Source organism: Pocillopora verrucosa, chromosome 12 (genome assembly GCF_036669915.1).
Source record: "Pocillopora verrucosa isolate sample1 chromosome 12, ASM3666991v2, whole genome shotgun sequence".
Classification (NCBI taxonomy): domain Eukaryota; kingdom Metazoa; phylum Cnidaria; class Anthozoa; order Scleractinia; family Pocilloporidae; genus Pocillopora; species Pocillopora verrucosa.
This window is the reverse complement of record NC_089323.1, coordinates 10,826,890-10,853,935: the sequence shown is the minus strand read 5'-3', so window position 1 is coordinate 10,853,935 and position 27,046 is coordinate 10,826,890. Positions and strand designations below refer to the sequence as shown.

The following is a 27,046-nucleotide window of genomic DNA, read 5'->3' as shown; positions in this document are numbered from 1 at the left end:
GAAATGCCATATCATATAAAGAGAAGTGCACTTCTGAGGTAGGTAGGTGTACATTCAGTGGTGACCTTGGCAACCTGACACAGTCAATACAGGTGTTTGCAGAGGGCAAAAAAGAATCTTGCACCTAATGGAATAGAATGCTCGCATGAATGTGGAAACCAAGAACAGGTTCTTCATCTGTGCCAGTCACAAATGTCAAGATGCTTGATAATGACAACCCATGTCTGCTACCACCTAGGAAGAAATTGCAGCATACATTTATTTCGGCTCTGACCATTGTGCAAAAGGTATCAACAATTCTTTAACTTAGATTTAACACCTATTGTTTTAGTACTGTTTTGTTTTGTTTGGGGGTCCCAGGACTATCAAATTTTTTCCTGCTCATTGAATAAAATATTTTCAAAACTTTTGAACAGAAATGCTATAAATGCTGCTTTTCGGAGGCTTTAGTTTTGTAAGCTAAGAATCAACATAAATTATTTCAGTATCAATATAAAAAAAAAGACAGTTGTAAGATTCAGGAGGTCTCTGCCACTTATAAGTCATTCAGAATCCCTAGGCTTCAAGACACCTCCTTGCCTCAAATTAATGTACAGTAACTTGATATTTTAAATATCACTGTTAATTTATTAGGCAAAATAAATAAATAACTGTATCCTTGTCATGGATATAAGTTATTGCTGCCATGTTTACAGGCATTTCCCATGAATTGGGCGATGTTAAATTCAGGCAAAGCTGGGTAAGAAGAATCACTTTCTCTGTAGTGATGTTGTTATGATAACACATAAGGTTTAATTTACTTACTTGCTACTTCCCTTTAGTATTTTGTAAATGCTGCATAAACTTTGTTCTTCAGGGAACAACTGTTTGATCCTTAAAGACTAAATTCAGGCCTCAGAAACTGTACCAGTTGCTTCACTGTTAACTTGTGATCTGGGTTTCGTCTCGGTAAGTGCAAGAACATCGGTAACCGACATCCAATCGGTGAAAATGACAATATATAACTTCATGTATAACTCCATTGCATCTTTAGAATGAGAGAAGATTTAAAAATAAATGAGAGTCATACCTCATTTAAAAAATGATTGTATGTGATCTTATACTTGGATAGTGTAAGGGCATAAATATTTACTGCTTTTGTAAAAAGGGTGCTAATTTTTTTTTCACCTAAAGAGTGTCACTTAATGCCATGATAAATCTGTTTACAGCTCAGTGACCAGGTCACACAGTGTATATTTTCAAATACAAGACATCAAGATTGAAGTTTGGTGTTAAGTAGAGAAGTATTGAATGAGTTACAGCCATTCAAATTAAATTCATAAAGAGGTTTATAGAAAATGTCATGAATCTATATGGGCTACAGTGCTGCTTTTGGTTCATAAATATGAGATCAGAAAAAAATGTTTTTGAGTGAACAAAAATTGTTTATTTGTAAATCATTTTAATACTATGTTGACACGATTGTACCTTATCAAAACAACACACTTTCGATACTGGAAATAATGTCATTTAAAAACAGGAGACAGTAAAAACCCACATAAAATAACCAGAGGCTTAAGAACCACTAGGCTGAAATGTGCTATCTAAGCACCCACTAAACAAGAACTACTTCAGTCTGAGAAATTGGACCAGTTATTGTATAAAAGGTTTTAAGCTTTATAGGGTCATTCTGAAAACATCCTAAGTTGACTTCGAGTACCAAATTTACTAATGCAAGAAAAATGTGTAGTATTATCAGTTAGTACTCAATCTATGTTCTACATTGACACTTAATAAATTACCACTGACTAGGTCACTTATCCCCATAAAAATCCATTTTTTCTTAATTCTGTTAAAGAAACCTCTTTTAGTTCCTCGAATGCCGTCATGAGAGTACTCTTCCTGTCAACTAAGATGTATTGGGTCATTCTTCCTGACACTCTGTTGACTCTTTGCACAGATTTCTTCCTTTGAAAAACTTGTTTGGGATAACCCTTTAGATCTCACTTGCATTTGATATGTAAATTTCTTGACAGCAGGCCAGTTTTTTCAGCAGGTTTATCTATTTCTGGACAAACTTGGGAGGTGGGTTGGGTGTTGTCAACTTGGGAGGTGGGTTGGCTGTTGTCAACTTGGGTGGACTGGCTGTTGTTCACTCGTTCATTCTTGCCCATGTATGAACTTAATAATTCTAAAGGAATTGAAATACCACATTGAAATTACATCTTAGTAATGCATGTTAACAAGTTAGGGATTACGTCACATTGATTCCCAAAAAAATATGTAACTGTGGAGACTGCATGGAAGTGTTATAAACGCTGCTGATTGCTGGCATTTCTGTTACTAATCCAGTGATTGTGAATTAAAATTACACATTGAAATTACATTTTAGTAATGCATGTTAACAGGTTAGGGATTACGTCACATTGATTCCCAAAAAAATATGTAACTGTGGAGACTGCATGGAAATATAGTAAAAGCTGCGGATTGCTGGCATCACTGTTACTAATCCAGTGATTGTGAAAGATCATTAATATGAAAGGCATACCTTAAATAAGCTAATCACTAAAAATCACTGTTTTCTATTTTTTAAAATAGAAATAGGCTCATGTAGATCATTTTCGCCGAGATAGTTATTCAATTGCACAAACACTGTTTTTTCTATCAATTTAGATAGAAACTTTAAATTTGACACAGGGTGAAATTTACTAAACTGCTCAAAATCTGCATTTACCTTCTTGAGAAGAGGTTATAGCAGTGCGATCTTAAGTTCCTTGGGCTTCCTAAGTTCCCTGTATCCTTTACAGGATAATAAAAACAAATAACAAATGAGGGTCTGTCCAGCAACGATTCGAAGTTATTGCTTCTTACACAGCCTTAGATCCTTCGCTAAAACTAACTTGGTAAAAAAACGGCCAAAAAAATCCTCAAACTATGCACATGGCGTGGGAAACTACGCCCCAGGAATATTGTCCCCTCCAGTGGGCTTCCAAAGTTTTAGGAGCTTTGTGAAAATAAAAGGAGCACTAGAAAGCCCAAGAGGTAAAACTGTACATTGAAAATATCTGTCAACACCTGTGCCAAAATCCCACGAGAAAACCAAATATTTGTGATGGTCCGAAAAATATCTACATGATGATAACCCGCTTTCAAATCAAATGAGAATACAAAATAATTTTTGGATAAGGCACTCTTGATGGTATGTAGGCCTTCACACTTAAACTTCTGCTTAAATATATGCAAATTGATATGCCTTAAATCCAAGATCAATCTCTTTTTACCATTAGCTTGAACAGAAACAGACAACGGATTGACGATATCCGGAGGAGAGAATATTTCCTCGACGCGATTGTCACGTAAGAGTTCCGAAATAGCCTCAGTAACAAAACCAGTTCTTCCAGGGCGGATGAACTGTTCTTACAATGGTGAGGTGGCGGCGTGGAAATAAATGGAATCTTATAACCGTCTCTGATAACACTCAAGATAAAATCTGGTGCTCCGATGGAATGCCAAAACGCAATAGATTTAGACAGCTTCCCTTTAACAGAAACCTGTGGGATAACAGAGTCATAGCTGCCACCAGTACCTGGCGATTCAACCTCATGGTTCTCAGAATCCTGGACGAGACCTTGACGGTAAAGATTTTCCGAATCACACAAAGGGTTTATAACGGAAATGTCACACTTACTTTGTTCGTCAAGGGATTGATTCTTCATTCATCTACAATCAAGATTACCTCTGGCGGCCCCTGAACGAGCAATCTGACTGCATTCGGACTTCCAATGCCCAAATCTGCCACAAGCGAAACAATTTCCAGGTCTTGATGGGCGATCAACCAAGGAGCGATTAAACAAGTTTAAACGATCACGCTGGCCACGCCAGGAACTGAGCCCGGAGGAAGCTCTTTGGCTCGGTGGAGCAAAACGTGAACTCGAAGGGCGGAAAACTGAGGAGACTTGCTTAGCAGTCTTTCAGCTCTTTCTTCGGCGCGACGTATCTTCTTTCCATCATCATCTTCTGCCAGCTCGTGCTGTGAATATTCCTCGACTGTTTTCCAACCAAATTCAGATTTATCTGCTAATAGAATTAACTTTTGTCTATTTGTAAGGAGTAACGTACCTTCTGTTAACGACTCCTTTGCTTTCTCAACAGCGTTTGTTTCAAGGTGTGTCTTCGCTTCCTCCAGGGAATCCTGCAGTTTTGAGTTAAACTTGTGCTGAATTTCGTTCCCTTTGCGTTTAAATGACTTCGGTTCTTCTCTTCTTAACTTCTTTACTTGTCTCAGTTGTTCGTCTACAGCTTCGGCGTTAGCTCTTTTCAAATTTTCGGCTGAATCGCTCACTAGTTTAGAAATTTGTGTCAGTAATGCTCTATTATTATCCGCTAAGGAGTTGCTGATAAAATCTCGTACTTCTTTTGTCAGATAACACGTTGGTAAAGTCTATTTACTTTTCGAAAAGCTGAAGTATACGTAAGTACACGCTCAGTTCCAACTCAGCTTTACCATAACAACACTTCAATGCTTAGAAGTGCCAGCTGTTCGATGGTGTCACCATGCGCCCTCCAGCAAACTTCAGGCTGACCTTCCCAGCATCCGCGGTACACACACTTCAGAACACTAAACTTTCGTCCCAGTTAAGAAAGCGGTCCTCGAAGTCCAACAAGGAGCCATCCTGCGGCTTTCCCAGTCTCTGTAGCTACACATGGCCAACCGCATCTATCAGCTTCAAGTTCGGTGGTACGGCTTGGCAGCCAAGCTTCACTGCGCGATCTAAAAAGCAATGTCTTCAAAGGCAGCTTGCACCTTTGTCATCAATATGGGCCCAGCTGATTTCTGCCATGATCTTGAATTACTTGGACTAGTGGTTGAAACCAATTTCAAGGTGGAGAAATCAAAGAATCGACTCGCCAATCATAAAAGCAAAGCAGAACGTGCTTGATAATTTCCATTTCTCTCAAGTCCGTGACTGACTGTATGAAGGTAAAATTAGCAGTGAATACAACAAATTAATTTATTCGTATTACAGGGAAATTGTAATCAATGTCCGCAAGGTTGTTTAACTTATTGACAAAACCTTTGAACAATATACGTAATGTTTATTATTTTTCTTATATCTCCTACCATCGTTTTGCTCTTTGAGACGATTTAAGCTGTTCTATTTTCAGTTTGGTCATTATTAATTCTCATACTCGTGAAAGTTTTATAAGCCTTTTCCCTGAGCTGTTTCCTCTGGCGATTCTCTTATGTTTCCTCACGAATTTGATATCTCGCTTCTGTCCTTGCCAAATGGAGGTCAATGGCTTTCTGTTCAGAGTATTTCTTCTCCAGGTCAGAAAGTTGTCGCCAGTCCTCTGCAATGCTTTGAATTGATTTGAGGAACGTTATCCTTTCTTTTCGTCTAGGACTCTGATTATTTTGCGCTCTCTAGAAGCAATTAAAAGTAAAAGCATCAGAAATTATTTCACTTGATTGAATTCTCTATAATAAGTTAAGTCAACTAACCTCTTTAAATTTCTCATTGAGATATGCTGTCCAACCATTTGGTGGCTTTTTTGGGGGAAACCATTGCATCTTTTTTCTTCTTGTGAACTCTCATCTGAGATTTGTTACCACTCTCATCAACTGGGCCCCTTTTCACTTCTCTTATTATTCTCTTCAGGGCAGGAAAACCAGAACTCTCTTTACTTAAACATAGTACAATCAAATTTCAGCATACAGATATTCTTTTACTGTTCTCAGGAAGTGATAATATGACATTAGACTGTGATCATGACCTGTATGCTTGATAATATCTTAGCATTATCACAAGGGAAAAGAATCTGATCATTTACCAAATGTTTGTAGCCTGTATGATATTATGACAAGAAATTAGATTCTGATCATGAAATAAGGCATTACCTAACTCGCAACCGTTCAACAGACTGCTGCATTGCACCACACGCGCCTGTTGACAAAGCTGTGAGAGGAATCGGGTCTACTGCATGCTCTTCCACGTTGAGTGGAATTCTTTCTTTTACTGCCCAGTCAATGAAGCTCAGTCTCACAACTGTCCATTCCCTTTGGTAGGCCATAACCAAATCACTATTAAGCTTTGAGCAATCACTTTTGACATCATCTTCTGAACACACTGTTGATATTTTTAAAACATGTTCACCTACCAGGCATCCTTCGAACTAAAACAAAGTCCATCCTCTTTAGTGGCAGCAATTGCCTAACCACACCTACACTGAACACAGCAACTGGATGATTTGGTCTGCTATTAGGCTTAGCTACATAATTCCTGAAAAATCGTCTAAAATTTTGTCCGGAATTTTCCAAACAAAAGCTCTAAAATTCTTTTAGAAATGTCTAAAATTCTCCAAAAACTCGATAAAATTCCCCAAAATTCTTATAAATTTCGTTTCTTATAGCGATAACAAGAAACAATGAGTTGTAAATCGTAAAACATCATTTATTGTCATTGTTTAAAAGTTGCAAAAACATCAATTAACGTTTGCTTATATATGTATTCATCTTTCTTTTTAGACGAATGTCCTATGTAAACTTTCTCTTGAATCAACAAGACAAATGGCGTACAAGACTTCAAGGTAAAACCTTCACATTGAACCTATCCCTGAGACTCTGACCAGCTCCTGATCAGTCACTTTAATAATAACTAGAACAATTTCCGCAAAGTATTTCCGTTGTTCTGCTTTCCAAATCAACGAAATAGAAAACTATCAATATGTTGCTTTAGCCTCCAAACTAGCGACTTTTTATACGTAGCATGAAGGCTGCCTCAAGATAATCTTCAAGGCCCTCATGCTGCTGGTCCCCAAACATGGTGACCAGCAAAGAAAAAACCCGCTTTGCAGCAGCTGATGATGGTTGAAAGAGAACCATCTTCTGCACAGCAGTAGCCCAACATGGTAGATCCTGCGCGGTAGCTTTCCACCAAGGGAGCGTGTCAGTCAAGTCGTAGAAGACATCAGGTGTAGAATTGGCGTTGGCAATGTAATCTGAAGGCAGCTTGCTCGCATCTCTGCGGGAATGTGCATGTAGCACGCAGATGGTTTTAAAAGAAAGGCAAAACACTCCTGACAGGTTCGTCTGGGAATGTCCAGCAGATAACTGCAGAAAGCGTAGATCAGTCAGGGCTGGATCTTTCTTTGAAGCCTCCAAGATTCCACTCGCACAATGGTTATACAACATCTTCCTGTGGTCCATTGGCAAATCCAACCAAAGACACTCTCTGTTAACTGAATTATCACTTCGAACCATCGTGACTTTACTAGACAAAATCTGCAATATCTGCTCCATGAAGATCTTAAACGGTAACTTCACGCTGGGTGGCCGAGGGAAAGCAGTGGAAATTGACAAGTCAATGTTTGGCAACAAGCGAAAGTACAACCGTGGACGCGTTTCTGAGGGCCAGTGAGTATTTGGAATGGTAGAGTGAGATATCGGGCGAAGTCTAGTTTTTCGTGTTCCAGATCGCTAACGAGAGACCATGGGAACCAGACTAGTGTGCGAGTTCATTGAACTTGGCACCGTGAGTTCTCGCCATACTTCAACCTAAACAATGTAGGTTACATCCACCTGATGGTCAACCATTATAAAAACTTCGTCAACCCTTATACTGGAGCACACTGCAACACCATAGAGGGACTCTGGGGTCAAGTGTAAAGGAAGCTGAAGGTAATGAATGGGACCACAAGAGCCAAACTGGACTATTGGCTGGAGACAGATTCAATCACATGTTGTCCCACATAGCAGAGATCGTTCCACCGAACTAAGTTAGCTTAGTTCAAGCTTAAACAAACGGCTCCTCTAAGAGCTGCGTTGATGTTTGTTATAAATAAAAAAAAATTAAAGCTAATAAAACGCAAAAAAGGTATACTTTAATATTTTAATTGTCACAATATGCCAAAAGGCGATGATTGCAATATTATAAACAAAAAAAGTAAAATGATACTTAGTAAATAAATTTAGCAACAATTGTTAAATTTTTAAAATTGATTGCTTTGATGAACGCATAATGCTTTTGAAGTAAATTTTTTTTTATATTTTGTTTAATGAAAACAAAACATATTTCGGATGAAACATCATCCATTGTTGGGTAAAAAGAAATAAATTGAAATTATGCAATAAACAGTATAACAAAGTGAGATGTTAACAAGAATAATTTTAAAAATTAATATTAAGTATTATATTAATTATTATTATTGATGTAACTTACAGTATTATTACTGAGAGTTAAATTAATATATTTGTAAAGGAAAAGAAGTGTGCACACTTCAAATACAATTATATTGACTTAAGGGGGAGGTACAGTTTACAAAAATTTTACTTCAATCACAAGAGCTTTTCCTTGGCAACTTTAAAATAATTGCCATTTTGTCCAGTTTGCCTTGCAATTGTGACAGTAGTGCTTCGAAGTTGGTCTTATTCACAATTTTTGAAATTAGAAAAACTCCGTCCTGGATATGATGTCAGCTATGAGGTGGCAATAGTCAAGCCTTGTTGAACACTTTGACCTGATTGTCCCTACTGACGATTATTTCTTATGACATTTAAACTATGGTTAACTGTCATATTACCTACAAAAATACAAAAGGGATAGAAGTAAGCTTCTGCAAGCTACCCAAAAACGAAAATTTAAGGAAACTTTGGCTGGTAAAAATGAAATGCGAGGATGTTTTGCTGAAACCCAAGAGCTGCTATGTCTGCTAGGATGACTTAATCAAGGAACACTTAAAGCGGAATATTCAGGTATGAAAGTTGTGCTCTCTGACCTTTGCTTCAAACTGAAGGCTATGTTTTCCTTCCACACATTCAAAATGTATTTTTCTTTAATTGTTTTTAAAGAACCACTGTAATGGGAGCAAAACAAACTGAGGCCTGCATTTGTGATTGACCGTGTGTGACCAAAGGTGACTTTTGCCATTCTTTCCCAACAATTTTTCCCAAGCAATTTTCATAATTTTCTTATAAAGGGCATGTGAATATTTGTCAATTTTAGAATCACTTAAAAAAATGTCTTCTCGTTCACTGTATTGATATGAATACAATGAGGAAAACCATAAGTGTGTTCAATTTTTTGTTCTTGTCAAAAATACAGTCCCTGATCTCCCAAAAAACACCGCACCCATTCCATGCTCATCTAATAACGATCCTCTTGCATGGCACGTATTCAGATTTGGAAAAAAATTAAGCAAATACAAAAGGTGAATAATCGGCCTAAAATGCCACCAGCATTTCTATGTCAATGACAGAAGCATATGATTGAAGCGAGTCATGCTATCCTCCATTTGCATTCTCGCAGAGTGTGGCAATAGCTGTTTCAATGTCTTGGCTACTGCTGAAAACATCGAATATCTTCTTTTCGGGGAGCTGTGGAAAAATTTATTTGAATCCAGAACTGTTATATGCTGTAGTAGTGTCTGAACCAGAAGATGAACTACCAAGAAGAGAAGTGGGTATATCACTTGTTGTGAAAGGATCAGAAAGGCTAGTTGCAATAGAAGAACGAGGTTTAACAGAAACAGAGTTTGCATCTGATGCTTTAACAGCAGTGGTTATCTTGATAGAGCCGCTGTCAGTGTACTTGGTTATTTTTGTTTGTGTTGGTTCACCTGGGTCTTCAGAATCCTTCTCACTGTCTTTCTTGTCATCTCCATCATCAGAAATTGGGTTAGCAAAACCTTTGAAATTATGATCATAGTAATCTGATGAAGAACAAAGATAAAATGTTATCCTGTTGTATGGTGTAACCAGTTCAGCTCTGTATTCTTGTAAGCTGAATGCTTAGTCAGATTCTCTAGGTTTATTTACTTCTATCTCATCTGGGTACAGCAAGTTGTAGGCCAAAGGAGAGCTATGAGTAATTTCATTAGCAGTATGCTTCGAGTGCTCTGCTACTGCTAACCTTCATAGCTCCATCTGCTGTTCTACCAATTCTTACAGGGAGAGTTTTTCCTCATTGGGGCTTAAGCATATTTTCCTCTTCAGTATATCGCATGATGCCAATGTTGATGGCTACAGGTGGGTCTTCTTTTTCAGTCATCCTTTTAGTTTTCTTGCTCTTTTTTTGAAGTGCGACTTTCTCTCCTCTTTTTTATTATCAGGGTGAGCGTCTTTGCAGGCTTATGTCATTCAGCAGGAAGGTTGACATCAGAAACCTCTTGAGTAGCAGGTGTCGAGATTGCACTTGGTATGACAGGTGGAGATGGAGGGGAAGGTACTGGCTGTGGTGGAAGGGCTTCATCCGATGAGGAGTCAGTATCACTGTCGATTACTGATGTTCGAAAGTATTTTACTTCAGATGGAACCCTGTGGCAATCGATGTCCTCACATAGTAAGATGTGCTTCGAAGTTGAAAGCCAACAAACTTTGTGATGTTCCAGAAAGAGCTGGTTACTTTTACGACCTAATAGCAGTTACAAGCTGTGGTCTTGTTGTGCGTGGAGAAGAAGTGGACTAAATCACGGACAGTGATGCAATCAGCTGGGCGGCACCTTGCGATTGGGGCTTTTGCCATCTTGCTGTGGGTGTGATTGGCAATACGATGTTCATTCTGCTTAAAGATAATGCTTTTGTCATGCAGTGATATTTGCTGGTTTGAAAATTGATCTCGCTGTGCCAATGTATGGTACAGTATAAAGGGGTGCTTCATCCATTTATAGACACAGAAATGTTTTAATTCTTTCTTTTAAGATTCATCCAGCTGAAAGTAAATGGATGGAGTTTAACGCCCATGTCAAGCACCCCATAGGGAGAGAGCTGAATTCTATGGTAAATGAAGACCTCTTGAATATGGATGATGACATGATCAAGTTCTTCGTGTCATGGTTTGCATCTAGGGTTCCAGATATTGGAATATGACAAGTAATGAGCCTTTGGAACAATCATACTATTCCCGGTTAACATAGACACATCCTACTCTTAAAGTTACATTTATGTACCAAAGTACGAAATGTTCTTTCAGGCGCTGGAAAATGGAAACAAAAGCTCCCTGCTTAAAAATACCACATTCAAATCACAAACATCTCAAATTGCTGGCAGAACTGAACATATTTGTATTTTCAAAGAGGAAAGGAGTTCCAAACAAATGCACAGTGGACAATAACAAGACTTTTGTCCTCCCATCTATACACAAACTTCCCACAAGTGCAGCAGCTGTTGCTGCTCATGAAAATGAAGGTGGGCATGTGACTTTTCTTGAAGTATTTAGGGTTGACCTCTTTACTGGAAACCACGAGCTCCCGAAACTGCATAATGATAACTTCAAAGCCATTTATCCCACCTTTGATGGTTTCTTCTATAGTCTGGTAAATGGCAACCATCACCCTCTCCAACAAGGGTTACCCTTTTTTATTGACCAAACAACAGCATTAAATCTAAACTGATTGTTCTATCAGCAGTCATGATGATAAAAACTACTTTTCCTGTTGAATGTCGATGTTTATTTCTCTGAAAATCTAACAATTCTGAAAAGTTGTAAAGATATATCATGAAATACCTTAGTATTTCTCAGTACTGTAGTAACAAGCATGGCATATTTTCATATTATACTGACAACTGCTGGAATTTATTTGCACACAATCTCATATATAAAAATGTCATTTAAAGCCGTGTACTGGCAGTTTATAATTAATAAAGGGTGACCATTTTGAACATGTTTATCTAAACGTTATTATATTACAACTTCAAGTAACATACAGATTTACTTCAAAGGGACGTATGGATATGATGGGTTTACAAAATCACTTGACACACGGAAGCTACAATAATTAAAGCTCGAGTAATAGTTTGGGTAAAAATGTAAACAGCTTGTTAACACAACAAATGCATCTTTGTATCAGATTAACGTCTGGCACTATTTTCCTCACACATTGTTAAATCTCATTCTCATACCCCAACAAAAAATTCATCCATGCCCTTAAATTGAAAAGTAAAGGCATATCCCTTGGGTTCATTGCAATATAGGCATTTCTTACTTAGCCCATCTACCCCGTCATACCAAGCATTAGTACACTCCTTGCAACCAAACAGGCTCCTAAAGAATTTTGTGGCAATGAGTAGGGGTTTCATAGGTGCCACATGATAGATTTTGCAGATGAAAGCATCTCGTAGGAGTTTTACAACTCCGATTGGCAAGGACAAGATTTCGTTGACTTGCATTATATCGATAACCATTGACTTGATCACACTTATTTCTGAATTTAAATCTGAATATCTCCTTGGTTACAAACTTTAGGCTTTTTGGAATTGATTGTAAGATCTTCATCACTATCATTAGATGTCTCACAACATGAAGCCTTTCCGCTGCTCTCTTAAAAGTTACCTACTATTTTTATTGAATCGGACGGCATACACTTTTCGGCGTCCACATTTTCAAATTGCCAGCCTTGAAATAAAAAAAATTAGTACTGCATGCTCAATACTAAACCTAAAAAATGAGCCTTACGGCGATCTTCTAAACTCTGAAATTTTAGATAGTCGGTGGATGTTGTACCACATTTAGATTTAACTATAATTTTCGAGGCCCGCCTTTGCAAAGATTCAAGACTTTCCATATCTGCTTTATTGCAGCTGGACCAAACAACATCACAATAATCAAAAATGGGCAAAATTAGTGAATTATGTGTCTCGAAGGCTGCATGTATAGTGACATTCCTTCTGAGGCGCCCTAAGACACCAACTCTTTTACCAACCTTAGAAATAACATAACGAACATGGTCTTCCCACGCAAGACTATCGTCAAGAACGATGCCTAAATACTTAAAATCATAAACTCTATTAATTTCATAATCACCTATTTTGATAACTACTGTGTCAGTAGCTTTAGAAAGCCTAGCATCAGTTCCAAAAATTACAAATTCTGTTTTTCTTTTGTTGATAAAAAGAAAATTACTGAGAGTCCATTTATTCACTTCATCTAGTTCGGCATTCAAAGTTTCCTCCAAGATTTTAATGTCTTTGTGGGCTGTAAAAACACAGCATCATCAGCGTTTAATAATATATTACATTTGCTGATAGCAGTAGGTAAATCATTGATGAACAGCACAAACAACAATGGTCCAGGATTGAACCTTGCGGCACACCAAAAGCAACATCACAAGGGTCTGATAGAGTACTTTGAACTGTCACCACTTGTCGTCTATTGGTTAGGTAATCCCTAAACCATCCAAGCTCTTTTCCAGTGACTCCATATCCCATAGTGAGTTTCTCCAGTAGCAAGTCATGGTCCACTGTGTCGAACGCTTTCCGCAAATCGATGAAAACTGCTCCATTTAGTAGACCCTGATCCATACTGCGCCTTATGCTGTCAGTGAATGATAAGACAGCCAAATCAGTAGAGTCGCCCTTGCGGAAGCCACATTGGTAGGGACTCAATAACTTTTCTCTAGCCAGAAAATCATATAACTACGTGTGAACTACTCTTTCCATAACCTTGGATATGGTCGGTAGTACAGATATCGGCCGATAATTATCCATGTCATTTGATTTGCAATTCTTGAACAAAGGATTTACAAGTGCCCATTTCCATTCAGAGGGGACGTATCCATAAATCAAAGAAGCATTAATAAGAGTAGTCAACGGTTTGGCAATAATTTCAGCTGAGTCCTTTAGCAGACGTGCAGGTAACTGATCAAGTCCAACAGCTTTTTTGATTTTGAGCTTCTTTAGTTGATCACGGATGAAATCGACAGATACTTCCTCAAAACGGAAAGTGTACGATGGATCTGACATCAGAAATTTGAACGATCGTGCAGATGGTAGACATCGTCCAAAAACTTGAACGAGTCTGTCCACAGTTTTAGTAAAGAAATTATTAAAGCTGTTTGCAATTTCCTTGTCATCGTAAATTTGAGTTCCATTTATCTATCTACCATTTATCTATCTAATAAAATGTCCAACGTGCGTTCTCTTAAAATACTTGTTACTTTAAAGAGTTTCTGAAATAAATTTGATGCTTTATATACCTTATTTGGCGGTTTAACATACTATGATATAAAGCGAGAAATTTGTGAGATTTGATTGGTGGACAGTATCATTTCAGTGTAATAGTGATATAACGGCAAAATTGGATGACAACACCGAACACAATTACGCTTTTGTTTTGAAAAAAAAATGGTTCAAGATTCTCGGAAATTTCCGGTGAGGAAATACATAAGCCCGCCGAAAAAGCAGTAAACAAAAATTTGTTCAACACTAGTACGACGTGGATGAATGTTTGGAAGTTGTGAGCGGAAAGCAAGGGTCCTAAAGATGACATTGTCAAATACGAAGCTAAAGAACTGGACGAGTGTCTCTCGCGATTCTTAGCCGAAATTCACAAAAGCAAGTGTAGTTGCCCATTCAGCACAAAAATACAGTGACTCCAGCCTACCAAACAGTAGTCCACAACTTTCATGGCTCTCAGTTGACGATAAATTACGGAGCTAGCGTTCGTGTTTTTCAACAGAGCAGCAATTAAACACTGGGAGAAGCTTGCGCGTATCTTATTTGTAGTTTCCCTTTACCGCTGCAGTAACTGCGAAAACCGTGATTTGAAAATTTCCTTTATTGAACTATTTCATGTTGTTCGCCTTCAGTGGTTTGTACTGGTTTCACAAAAAACTGTCAATCCTTTTTCTTATTGACGTAAAAAGATTGTTACGAATGCAGACGTCTATGTGTGTTTTTGCGTTACCGAAAATTTCTCGGCTTCTGTTATAAACAAATAGTAGCATGATCTATACGTGGTATTTTGAAATAATACTGGCTCATAATATTTCAAAATTGTCCAAAATACCACTCACCGCTTCGTGGCTCGTGGTAGTTTGGACAATTTTGAAATATTAATCGCGGTATTACTGCTAGATATCACCGCAGGTCATATTGTACTGACACGGGGGGATATTTTGCGAGTTACGAGTTACGCGGTATTTTTAGAATTTTAGCTTCTAGTTTCGAAATACATTATACGGCCTCATCTGAACTTCTTATCGATCGCATGAGGCGTGAGCAAAAGACGAAAGCAACACCAACGAAACCATCAATTAAAAGGTAATTTAGTGTTAACAACTAAGTTGAAAACGTAAATTGGCCACCGTAAAGAGCAAAAAAGCTGTTAGCCCTTCGTCAGAGCGATTGACGAAGGGCTAACGCTCAAAACGACAGCTTTTTTACTCTTTACGGTGGCTTATTTACGTTTTCAACTCAGTTATTAGCACTAAATTACCTGCTATACTCTCCCACCGACGCGACACCACAGTTTCTTTAGAAACTTACCCCCTTAATCAATTAAAAGCGTCATTATGGCCAACAAAAAAAATCTGTAAAGCTTAAATTTCGTTTTTAAAAACACGAGGCCTGAAGAAGGGGAAAAAACACAAAATTTGGATCGTGATCTGCAGTGTAATACCGTGGCATATTTTGTCCGTTCCATCGCCCTAATATGGTAAAGTGACGTAGTAGTGGAATGACATAGAGTATATTATATTTGATTATTCAATACATCCATTTTGAAACCACAGGTGATCCTTGCAATCTGATTGGCCAACAGCAGAGTGATTTATCAGCGAATTGCACCATTTTTTAGCTCTAAATCGCTTTTTCCCCAGCCAATGAGATGTAAACGCTAAAAAAAACAACCAGCTAGATTTCAAGGCTTGTGTAAAGTGAGAAAGGAAATTTCGGGAAATGAAAGACGATGGAGCCAAATTTTGTAGCCCTTGTCCTCAAAACCTTTCTAGCATTTCCAGAAAGTTTTTCGGTTTCAAAATGGGTGTAAAAAAGCGTCAGTTTCGTGCAATTTTGGTCTGAAATCACTTTTGTGAATTACGTGTACGATTTCGGACCAAAACTGCAATTCACTTAGTTGCCTTCTTTTTGAATCGAGGATGATCTAACTCCGCGTAGCTGCTTGTCTTACTTTTTTTCGTAACCCAAGGACATCCAATACGTAGCATAGAGAGGCTGGCAAATAAGACCAACCAACAGATCAGTTGTTGCCAGACAACGATACAAGAGTTTGGACAGTGGGTGAAGGGAAGAATCCTTGTGAAGGGCAACAAGGATCAGTAAACTCCCAAGAAATGCTGTGATGGAGAGCAAAATATTGACTGCTGATAGAGAAACGGTTAGCTGTTGTAGTCCACCAAACAAAAAGAAGCAGCATGCCAGTTCTTGAAATGTTCTCGGCGGTGTTCCACTTCCTGTAAAATTTGTTGCCACCATCATTTCGCAGATCAATAAATAAGCTTTTTCCCCCGCAAGTTGTCAGGAATTGTAGCGAGAGATATCTTGTCACAATACAACATGCCTAGCGCCACGAATGTTTTAATTAATTTTGCTTTAATGATAACAATTACCTAAAAGATTCTTCAGCAACGTTTTCGGATCGGATTTAAAATGTCTCCTCTTATTCACTTTAAGTGATAGAAACATTCCTTCCCCGTCGGAGAAATTCTGTCTTTTCCTCTGATCATTCAGAAACGCCAGAGTTTTATAACACAACAATGTTATGCACCATCAGAAAGGCCAGGGTTGCATTTTCCTTGTTTCACTATACAATGGAAAAAGGTTCCAGAAATTTAGTAGAACCTCCACCGTTAGGTCTCAGTGACTGATGAGTATTTCAACTATTTCTGTCATCTCGAGATTTTTACCGAATCATTGTTAGTTTCGGGCTACTGAAGTTCAAAAACAGTGTTTAAAATAAGACGTTCAGCAGTGTGGAAATAATTAAAAGAAACAAATGGGTTTTACAGACGAGATGTATAGACAGACGTGCCAAGTGAAATTGATTGAAAACAATGTTTTGAATTTGTGACTAAGAAGCCCTTTTCGAAATAATTCTGCAGCTTAGGAAAAAGATCTTTCTTTATTTCTTTCTTCGCAGGTTATCTGTGTTCTGCAAAAAGGGCCAAGCGGCAGCTGTGATATGAAGATTAGATTCTAGACTTCGTGTCTAGAGATTTTGAACAATATGCTTGGAGCCTTAGAACTCTACACAGAAGGCTAAGGTACTTCGAGATTTAAAACGCAGATGACAACAACTATCGTCTAAGCGGAGAGCGCATTGCGACAAGAAATGGAAGGACCAGGAAAACTGTTAGGGCATAGGGCGTTGCATAAAAAGATTAAGTAAGTCTGCGACATGAATGTACCACGAGATTTGGTTCATGCTGCTATGTACCAGGTAGATCCTGATGCCCTAGAGCAGAGGGCTCCCAAGTTCAAAAAGGAACATCTGAAGGTCGTTTTATATCATCTGATCTCAACTTTGTCCTCTCACTTGATGGGCACGAAAAGTTGATGGGCTATCAAAATAGTTCTTTTTCAATTGCTGTCTAGGGGTGTATTGATATGTGCAGCCAAAAGGGGCTTTGGGTGAAAGTTTGGATATCCAACAGCAATCCAAATCTTATTGGATGTTTTTTTTGCAGTACTTGTTTAAGACAAGAAGAGTTGCTTCTAAATTGAGGCTAGACAGAGGAACTGAAACCAGTGGGATGGCAACCATGCATGCATATCTTCCGCAGCAACATAGTGTTATGGAGGATTTCCATGTGATGGACATGGTAATCTACGGGCCATCGACTTCAAACCAGGTGAGAGTAGCACTTGTATCATGAAATCAAGACCGACATTATAGTTTCATCGTTTGTTTGGTAAAATGTGTTAATTTATGCCTAGTTAAAAATTTGATCCTAATTTGAGTGATCTTTGTGTCGAAAATAACTAAAGGGATAATTTTCGTACTTGTATAATTAGGAATAATTATAAACATTAGAAGTGTGAGATTTTTATACATAATTGAATATGCCCAAGTATGGGAGTTTTACCAACCCATGAAAACCTTCTTGAATGATCTTCCATTTGAATGGGGATTTATTTTAACTAAAAAATTGTATTTTCCTTGTCTTTCAGACTTGGAAAATATGTCTTCACTTGTTAAAAAAACCTACAAAACTGAAAATTTTGCAATAAGATCTAAAAGTTTTCACAGGTCATGCACTCAAAGTAGGGTTTTCCTAAAAGTGTGTGTGCAAAGTACACTTGGAGCTTAGTGTAGGTGAGATGGTTCGTAAAAAAAATTTAGAATCAGATGTGGATGTTTCATAAGAGTTCACCTGCAGTGCGAAACGATAGGTATTTTATTTTTAATTATGATTAAATGATAATGATATACATGTGACATACGTACTTTTTAATAAAACCACAAACACAGCTACCATACTTAAGCTCCAACCTTCATAATTGCAATAACTGCAAGTTTCTTCCGAAGCGAAATCACAAGACATACATCACTTGCTTGAACCCCTTAAGGGTTCCTTGTCAATGTTGAATTCGACAGTTGGTGGTCTGTTTATAGATATATATATACCGTTTATTTGCCACGTTGCAGAATTACCTGAATTAAAGGGCTATAAATTAACAATCAACAAATAATTAAAGGGCTATAAATTAACAATCAACAAATAATTAACACCACTATTACTATACAGAAAATCAGAATGTCATAAATTACTATTTACATATTCACATATTTACTAGCGAATGAAAAAAGGAACCTGAACGCTGGGTCCAGCAACAACTCCTATCAGCGTAAACAATATTTCTATTGTTGTTGCTGGTCCGCAAGTTGTAACTATGACCGTTAGATGCTGTTCTCGGCTTGAGGAAGTTAATGGGGTGGTCTAATTTAGCAATCTTCTAAATATATTTACAGCAGAGCTGAGTTCGTCTCTCTTTCAAACTGCTAAGGTTGGTAGTATTAAGGGCATCTAAGTAACAAGGGCAAGGATAGATAATATGTAATGCCTTTTTTGAATTGACTCCAGCTTATTTGAAAGAAATTCAGGAATATCTTGTCAGCCTTGTACGCCATATTCTAGTGTAGGTCTTTTTTGTGGGAACCAAAATTCCGCTTTCCAGGACACCAAATAACTCACTAACGTTTCTCGAATTAAAGGCTTAATCTTCACAAAATTTTGTTTACAACTCCAAATCTCTCCTCTCTCAAAACGTTACCAAGCGTATTTTCCGCAAGGTACGTAATTTGAACTGAGGCTCACATGATTTCAAAACGAGGATGTCAATCACAAAAGTCACGAAACTCCAAAAAAACAATCACGACATATTGTTGTCAAATAAACTTTGACAATTCCCAGTCTATTAACACTTACTTTTTTAAGAATCTTCAGGGAATACGGGCGTTTCGAAGCTTTTTTCTACGTGTAATCAATATGCTTGTTCCACTGTAAATCATTGCTGATTATAATACCGAGTAATTTATAAGTTGTTGCACATACAACAGTGTTGTTAGTCATTTAGTAAAATTATCATTTTGCATGAAGTTAATCAACATTTCTTTGCATTTTTTCGGGTTTAATTTCATATTCTATTGACAGAAAACTTGTGAATATCATTGACAGCTACATTTAGTAAGCTAATACCGTTTCTTGGCAGGATTTCTAAAGCCGTGCTATCATCAACGAATTTATTCTTCAAATGCCATTAACACAAAAGATTTTTGGTCATTACAGCAAACAAAATGACACCCAGTTTTGTCCCTTGTGGGATACCTCCCCTGGGTGACTTCCAATCGGACAGAGAGTTACCAATCCTTACAGCTTGGGATCTCCCAGTCAGGGAGGCACTAATTTAGTTAAGACAGTGTCTATATCGAAAGATGCCAACTCCCTGAGAAGAATTTAATGGTCAATCAGGTCAAAACCCTTTGAGTAATCCATAAAGAACAATCTAGTCCCACAATTTCCACTATCAGTTACTTCGTGAATCACCTGTAAGATATAAATCAAGGCGTCCGTGGTGGAGTGCCCCTCCCTTGCGTATTGGCGTGAATCAAGTTTTTCCAATTTGGGCCATAAGCCTGCTGCGCGCAAACCCTTCCATGACATTGGCAAGGGTGCATGTCAGAGAGATAGGTCTCAAGTCAGATTGAATTTCTTGAGGCGGAGAAACCTTGGGCAGGGGGTTGATTGTGGATTGCTTCTGAAGATCAGGAATATGACCAAACCGTTTTCTCCATGTCAAAGTTTTCCAAATGAATTGAAATGCTTGTTTTCTCGATCGTCTCTTAGGATTATTTTCACTTGGTGCTGTGTTAAGTTGCCCTTGTGATGCTTCAGTTCTTCTGATGAAGCACATGTGATCTTGAATTCCGGAATTTGCTTCATACAGAAGCAAGAAGGACCGTGTTCTCCAGCGAGGACATTGCAACACATTGATGGAAGTATTTTGTAATGCTTCCTACAGACACTCTTTATGCTGACAATGAACATCTTGTATGCTTGGAAAGGCGGGAATTCTCGTGCAGCAGTGCGAGAATACTTTTGTGTTTTTCTGGTTTTCATTGAACAATTATTACGAACAATTTTAATTTAATTGAACAATTATTATTTCATTGTCTGAATTATATAGAAACAAACTGCAAATGAACAACAAGAAATGTCTGTGCTAAATCACTGTAAATTGGTTTTAGATGGGCAATCAGTGACTTTGCTCTTTAAAATTCTGGGTTGCATTGAGAGTAAGACCTAAGTTGAAGAAATACTTTCGTAACCTTGTTTTCTTCTACAGCTCGTGCGTTTCGGACCAAAAGAGTTTATGCTCACGATCTACCAAACAAAGGGGAAATAATGCGAGCGTAGCTGAGAGGTCCTGCTGAAAATGTTTAGTGCGTTAGCAGTCTTTTTCAGTTTTCTGTAAAGTCATCTTTCATAACGCGAGTGAAATAAGAGCCTCAGAGGATTTGACTTTTTCCCCCTCGCTGTACATTTGCTCTTCCGTGCGCACTTTGCGTTCCATCGCTTACAAAATGATTGCGAAGAAGAAACTTAATTCGGTTGATTACATTTGTTGTATCTGCAAGGAACCAAAGACGAAAGACCGATAAAAAATTTCAGTAGACGCCTTATGGGACGCACACGCAAAAAAAAAACAAGCTCAACAGGTTTTAAGCAGGAAACTGAGAGCTTGTAAAAGGGAATTCAAGAATTGCACTGTGTCAATGGATACAAAGCCCTAAAGTTGTGAGGCAAAGGGTTGAAGCAGGAAACTGAGAGCTTGTAATAGGGAAATTCAACAATTACATTGTTTTTTTCAGCTGGGCATTATTTTCAAGCAATGTATTTTTGGGCAAGTCAAGCCGATTAATGTCTTATTAATCGTTTCTTTTCTCACTCTCAAATCACTTTGATTGCCAGCAGAAAATTTTTTTCGAAATAAATGTGTGGTAGCAAATCACTGTTCCATTGGAACTCTGTACCCACTCTCCTTACCCTTCTACTACATCTATATTTTCATTATTAGCTATTCCAGAGCCCGGTATATGAGAGACTACCGCGATTCTGGTAATGGATCGCCAAAAGTAAAAAATATATTCGCCACACTTAGTCGTCCTGGGAAGAATAGAGGGCGCCTTAGTTTGCTTTAACTCGACGTTAAATAAATTTCTTTACTGTTAGAAGATTAGTAAAGAAAGACAGGCAGCGAAACAGACAATCAGACGAGTGCTTTGCTGTCCATAGAGTCAGATCCCTCTTTAGCTACATTTGAATGAATACTTTTAAGGATGACCTATTTGGTTACTAGTATTACTGGAGAACGCGCATCAGGTCTGTTAATAGTAGAGAGAAATAGGGAGCTAGAAAATCGCTACTCGAAGTATGTCGATAGTCTTATTATTTATGTATTTATCTACTTATTTTCGCACGTAAACAACTAAAGCAAAGGCAATGGAAACACTGACCAGTTCTTTTTCTAAGCATTTTTCGTGCTGTTTCACTTAACATGAAGACAATAACTTGTAAACGACGAAAAGATTTGCATTTTTATTCTTCTGAACAATATGAAGCATTGGATAAAACTTAAAAGAGTAGTTTAAGAGTGATGTTCGATGTATGTGTGTTATAGAATAATAATAAAAAAGTGATTAATTTTTTCTAGATCAATATCAGTATCTGGGTAACTGCCCACTTATCCCTCCCCTACTCCACAATAGTCAATTGATAACAAGTTAAGGTTAATAGGTGGGCAGTTGCCCAGGTACTGATATTGATCCTTTTTTCCTTCCTAAAAGAGGTTGCTGAACATTGACGCCATATTGCCATACGAACAGGCCAGTTTCCGGATCGAATGAAATTTGTTTTGTTATCAGAAAATTGTCCTTTTTTCATATTAATATGTGAAGATGTTTCTACTAATTGTAAGCATTTTAGATAAAATTGACTCTCGGTGTTAAAAAAAAATTTTTAAAAAAATGCAATCGTCTTTTAAGAATATTCCTGTAGCCGAACATAGCCGAAATCTTCGTATTTGCCATGGGAAGTAACCTTTAATTGCTAATTTGTGCTTAAATTTCACTTTATTTATTTAAATAAGTAGCTAATTACGGCCCACATATTATTGATCAGCCGGTTTTCGGAATAATCAAAGAGAATTTTAAGAAAAATTTTTAGGGGAAGAACTCTTATACAATAATCAAACCCTTTTTTTTTCGCTCTAAATAAGTCGTTTTGTTCGTCTATCAGTTATATACCCGTCAAGGAATAAAATAATGAATTTGAAGTGAAAAGAAATGTAAAGTTGAATGAGAAGTCATTATGTAACGCAAGCGAAATGAATAATTTGGTATTTGATAAAACCCAAGACTCAAGAATAAGGCCAGCGCCAACTGTATTGTGGATTCGTGCTTCAGATGGGTAAAAGTTGCTTAAGATGGATCCGAGAGCAACTATAGGTTCAAAGTTAATAATAGCTGTTAATAAAGGTAGACTGAAAGTAATCGCTTTATCGAGTGTTAATATAGGTTTTAACTTTCCATCCCTTTATTGTGCATCTTGATTAATAATTATCATGCTTACACAACGCACGAAAGAGTCACTGACCATAAATATTGAGAATCCGCCGACAGTCAAAACTTGAGTTTTTATTTAAGAAGGTTCGAAGGATATTTTTCAAGAAGGGAGAAATAAGCGACTCATTAAAATCGTCGTGAAAGCGGTTGTTGATATTCTTTATTTCTATATGAAAGACAGCGAGTCGAAGCGCTATAACCAATTATCCTGACTACAAAAATACAATTGCTCTGACGAAGGGCTAACGCTCGAAACGTCAGCCTTTCAATTCTTTACGGTGGTTAATTTACGTTTTCAACTCAGTTGTTAACTCTGAATTACCCTGTCATACTCTCCCACCGACGCAGCACCACTGTTTCTTTAGAAATTTACCCCTTTTATTATGAAAATACATTATCGAATAAAAAAATTTGTTTGATTGGAAAAGTTCTTAATCGCTAAAAGATGCGACAATAACCTAAATTTTTTTTAGAAATTCGCTTTCCTGAAATCTTCCATTAATTCTCTCTGACTGTTCAGAATTGCACTGCAGTTCAGTTACCAAACAGTAATAAGTGGGCGCCTACCAACTATAAAGTTTCAGATTATTAGAGATGGCAAACATACTGACATCGAGGTTATTCTTATTTGATGACAATATGATAAAAATAGCCATTTATCATTTTTTTCAATGCCAATAAGATAAACAGTTTATTTATATGAACTGTTTTATACAAGCACCGATAATTAAGAGTTCATCTTTTCTCTCTGTATTGAGAAATTCTGGACTATATTATATTATTATAAAATGACTGAAGGGAGTAAATTGACAGCCAAGGGATTTAGTTGGTTGGAATTCAGCGAAGACTGAGAACGAATTGCTTTGCCCAAAATTTTTAGTGAATTTTCTCTAATTAATCAGAGTAGCGACTGCTACTCAGTAACAATCACCAATATGTGGGCACCTGCCAACACTTAACAAATTAAATTAACAAATTAACAAATTATAGTGTTAACTAATATGGTAAACATTTGAACATCGATTATATTGTTATTTGACAATACGATATTAAAACTCCTTTCAATCACTTTTTAAATGAAAACCTGAAGAGGGCCGATAATTAACTGTTCAGCTTCTCTCTCTGGAAATTGGCAAATTCTTGACTCGAAAAAAGCTCTAGAAAACAATTTAAAAAAAATAAAGACAAGTCAAATTAAGGGAAGTTTTCCTGTCAGAATTCGAAGACTGAGAATCAATAGTACTTGGAAACATATGGTTCTTGCTGTTCATCCTTAAATGTCACAAAATAGAGGCTGGGTGTCTTACTAAATAAAAGTAAATAACACAACTTCGAGTTGTTTCATTGACAAAGTTCAATCAAGGCATGACTAGGTATGAATGCTTCGACAGGAAATTTGAGCTACTATTATTATTTTGCAACAAAACATAAAACTCCGTTCGGTAAGGCCAAACGTTTTTGACAGCTAGGGGTATACAATTAAATGCAATCTTTAATTTCAGGAAGAAACGATCGATCTCTAAGAGAATTCTCTCATTAATGGCCTGAAATGGTTAATTCTATATCCTACGCTTGCATAGTTATAAAAGTATCTTTACAAATTGACAAGCATACATTATAGACTTTTTCAAACATCAAAACGAATTCGAGTCTCTAACAAGACTTATGAACGGTTCGTAAGGTAAAATGGCGTCAAAGCCAATTATAAGCATGATAGCAAGAAACGTATTTTCCTTTTTTTTAATCCGAGACTAGTCTGACCGTGGGCTGTGGATAAATTGTTACTGTAGAAATAAAGAATATAGACAACAGCTCATGCAACGTTTCTAGTTCTTCCTGTTCGATAACATATCCGTAATAATAACTGTGACTTTTTGAGTCAGCTTTAAGAGTATTCAATCAAATTTTAGCTCAAGAGAGATCTAACTCCATGGACAACAAAGTTCTTGTCTGATTGTCTGCTTCACTGCTTGTCTCACCTCACTAATCTTCCAGCAGTAAAGAAACGGATTTAATGTTGAGTTGAAGTAAATTAAGATAATTGCTATTTCCCACAAGACGACCAAGTGTGATGAATATGTTTTGCTATGGGTGATCACAATTTCTACCAAACAATATGGCAAATAACAAACAACTATTGCTAACTGCACCCACAGTGCACCGTTCACTGCCTTTCTGTATCTCACCATGTTAAGTGCATTTGGTAGCCGCGGATGTTGTTGAACAGGATCGTGCATTTTAGCCTGATGTTGACTGAGTGTGTGGAAAATTTTGCTGTACGAGGCGACCGAGATAACAAGGCAAGAAGGTATTATTATACGGCCATACCATAATGTTATATGGTAGTTTAAAATGAAGCACAAAGCAGCGACGACAGATACAACCCAAAAGGTAACTACAGTAATATATGTGCGCTTCAAAGTAACAATTTGTTTATATCTTAGCCCCAACAACAGGGCCAGGAGTCTGTCCACACTTATGGCCGTTATCGTCAACAAAGACACCAAACACAAGGCATAGCCTGTGATGTGGCCTGCGTCATATGCGAATAGACAAATACTCCACAGTTCACCATCCACGTACATCCAGAGAGTAGCGTGAGGAAGTTGCGTAACAAGACAACTCGTCAGGTCAGTTGTCGCCAAACAACGATACAAAAGTTTGGATGGCGGATGGAGTGAAGATTCCTTGTGAAGGGCAACCAGGATGAGAGAATTCCCAACAAATGCCGTGATGGCGAGGAGAATGTTAACTGCTGCGAAAGGAAGTGTTTCTTGCTTTAACCCACCCACCAGCGAGGGGGAACATAGCCGTTCCCCGAATGTTTTCGTTTGTATTCCACCTGACGTAAAATTTGTTTTTGACATAACTCTGTATTCGTTTCCTTTTTTCTTATAGGTTATCTGTGATCGCAGCAAGAAATATTTCGTCTAAACAGCACACGCCAGCCACGATCGCTGAAACCTTACTCACCTCAGTTATAATCACATGAGGACTTCCTCACCAACGTTTTCTCATTTAAAACGCGTCAGAAAATTGTTTATAGAGTTAAGAGGAAGGAAGCGGAATAAATTAGGTGCCTCCGGTATGAATTGATAATAAAAGGCAAATATGGAGACATCTGTACAATAAAATTTTTTCGGTGCGAAAACAATTCCTCCTTACCTGGATGAATTTTCATTGATAGAGTGCTAATTGAGTGTCCAGATCATCTGTGTGAAGTTGAGACTTGAGTCATCATGGCAAACTGGAAATAAAAAGTTTAAGCTGGCCACTTTACTTGGTTGAGGAATAAGTTGAATAAGTCACAATCTCTAAATGCTCATTAACAATTGGTTCATACGTCAGCGTGCGTTCATCGAGATATGAAGCACGCGGGAAGTTTGGAGAGCAAGAAAGATGCGCAAGAGTTCTAGCTTCTTGCTTCTTTCTGTGCTTCATATCTCGATGAACGCACAGCTGACGTATGAACCAATTGTTTTATAACATTTTCAACCCGATGGAAATTTTTTTCTCGAGGGATTTGTTTGCTGACGTCATGAGCGTGCACAATAGGAATATGAAGCACGCTCGCGCAATTGAATTTGATTAGACAAATTTACTAGCTATGTTGTAAAAATTATTGAAATTGAGAATTGATTACACATGAAAACTTCTCATAAAATAACTATGTTTAAGGGGAAAGGGAATTAAAGACGAAAAGATACAACTAATCTAAAAAAAAATTATGTAAAATAAAGGATCGCTTTATATCCAGTTTGTAGCTGGTGTATCTTTAAATTGTCCTTAAGTTTTCTTGATTCTTTGTCTTTCGCTTCCGAGCAATTAACTGTCCCTAACTTTAACTCCTTGTCTTGTAAAGCTTTTTTTAAATTCAAAATTGACAACAAACTAAGAGAATATTTTCTCCTAATTGTCGAACCTTAACAAAACGACGGCAAATTTAAGTGTATTGACCATTTCAGCATTTAAAAAAGGTGACAATTATAGCCAATGTCTTTGTGTTTGCCGAGGGACTTAACCTTAAATGCTAATTTGAAGTAAAATCAATTTTCATCTACTGGAGTAAACAGCTGTTTGCGATCAGTATGTTCAATGACTAATTTTAAATGAGTAAAAGCTACTGAGTAAAGTCTTTATCTGATCATTATTTAGGAAGTAAGGTTTCGGTGATAGTCAATGGATTTGTACTGTGTAGACGAAATACAGTG

The 27,046-nt window shown here is 37.4% G+C and overlaps 2 protein-coding genes and 3 pseudogenes across 2 annotated transcripts; 3 read left to right on the top strand and 2 right to left on the bottom strand.

Moving 5' to 3' along the window:
* Window positions 1-3,835: 3,835 nt before the first annotated feature.
* LOC136277171 (uncharacterized) lies at window positions 3,836-6,051 on the bottom strand. The gene is made up of 4 exons (XM_066158861.1): window positions 5,879-6,051; window positions 5,544-5,664; window positions 5,236-5,404; window positions 3,836-4,320 (listed from the first exon to the last, which is right to left on the bottom strand). Exons 1-4 carry the CDS (start codon window positions 6,049-6,051, stop codon window positions 3,836-3,838), a joined length of 948 nt encoding a protein of 315 aa, XP_066014958.1.
* A 458-nt stretch (window positions 6,052-6,509) lies between these two features.
* LOC131798734 (uncharacterized) lies at window positions 6,510-7,732 on the top strand (annotated as a pseudogene).
* A 2,455-nt stretch (window positions 7,733-10,187) lies between these two features.
* On the top strand, window positions 10,188-11,367 carry LOC131798742 (uncharacterized; annotated as a pseudogene).
* A 5,675-nt stretch (window positions 11,368-17,042) lies between these two features.
* Window positions 17,043-17,586, top strand: LOC131798783 (uncharacterized; annotated as a pseudogene).
* Window positions 17,587-24,679: 7,093 nt separating this feature from the next.
* On the bottom strand, window positions 24,680-25,809 carry LOC131768843 (melanocyte-stimulating hormone receptor-like). The gene has a single exon (XM_059084553.2). It carries the CDS (start codon window positions 25,700-25,702, stop codon window positions 24,758-24,760), a length of 945 nt encoding a protein of 314 aa, XP_058940536.2. The 5' UTR covers window positions 25,703-25,809; the 3' UTR covers window positions 24,680-24,757.
* Between the last annotated feature and the right edge of the window lie 1,237 nt (window positions 25,810-27,046).

Excerpts from the sequence above, each read along its gene's own strand:
- LOC131768843 (XM_059084553.2), bottom strand. The coding sequence starts at position 25,702 with ATGTCAAAAACAAATTTTACGTCAGGTGGAATACAAACGAAAACATTC.
- LOC136277171 (XM_066158861.1), bottom strand. The coding sequence starts at position 6,051 with ATGGCCTACCAAAGGGAATGGACAGTTGTGAGACTGAGCTTCATTGAC. Across the intron at positions 5,665-5,878 it reads GTTGAACGGTTGCGAGTTAG|TAAAGAGAGTTCTGGTTTTC; the intron begins GTAATGCCTTAT and ends ACTATGTTTAAG. Across the intron at positions 5,405-5,543 it reads AGAAGAAAAAAGATGCAATG|AGAGCGCAAAATAATCAGAG; the intron begins GTTTCCCCCAAA and ends AATTGCTTCTAG.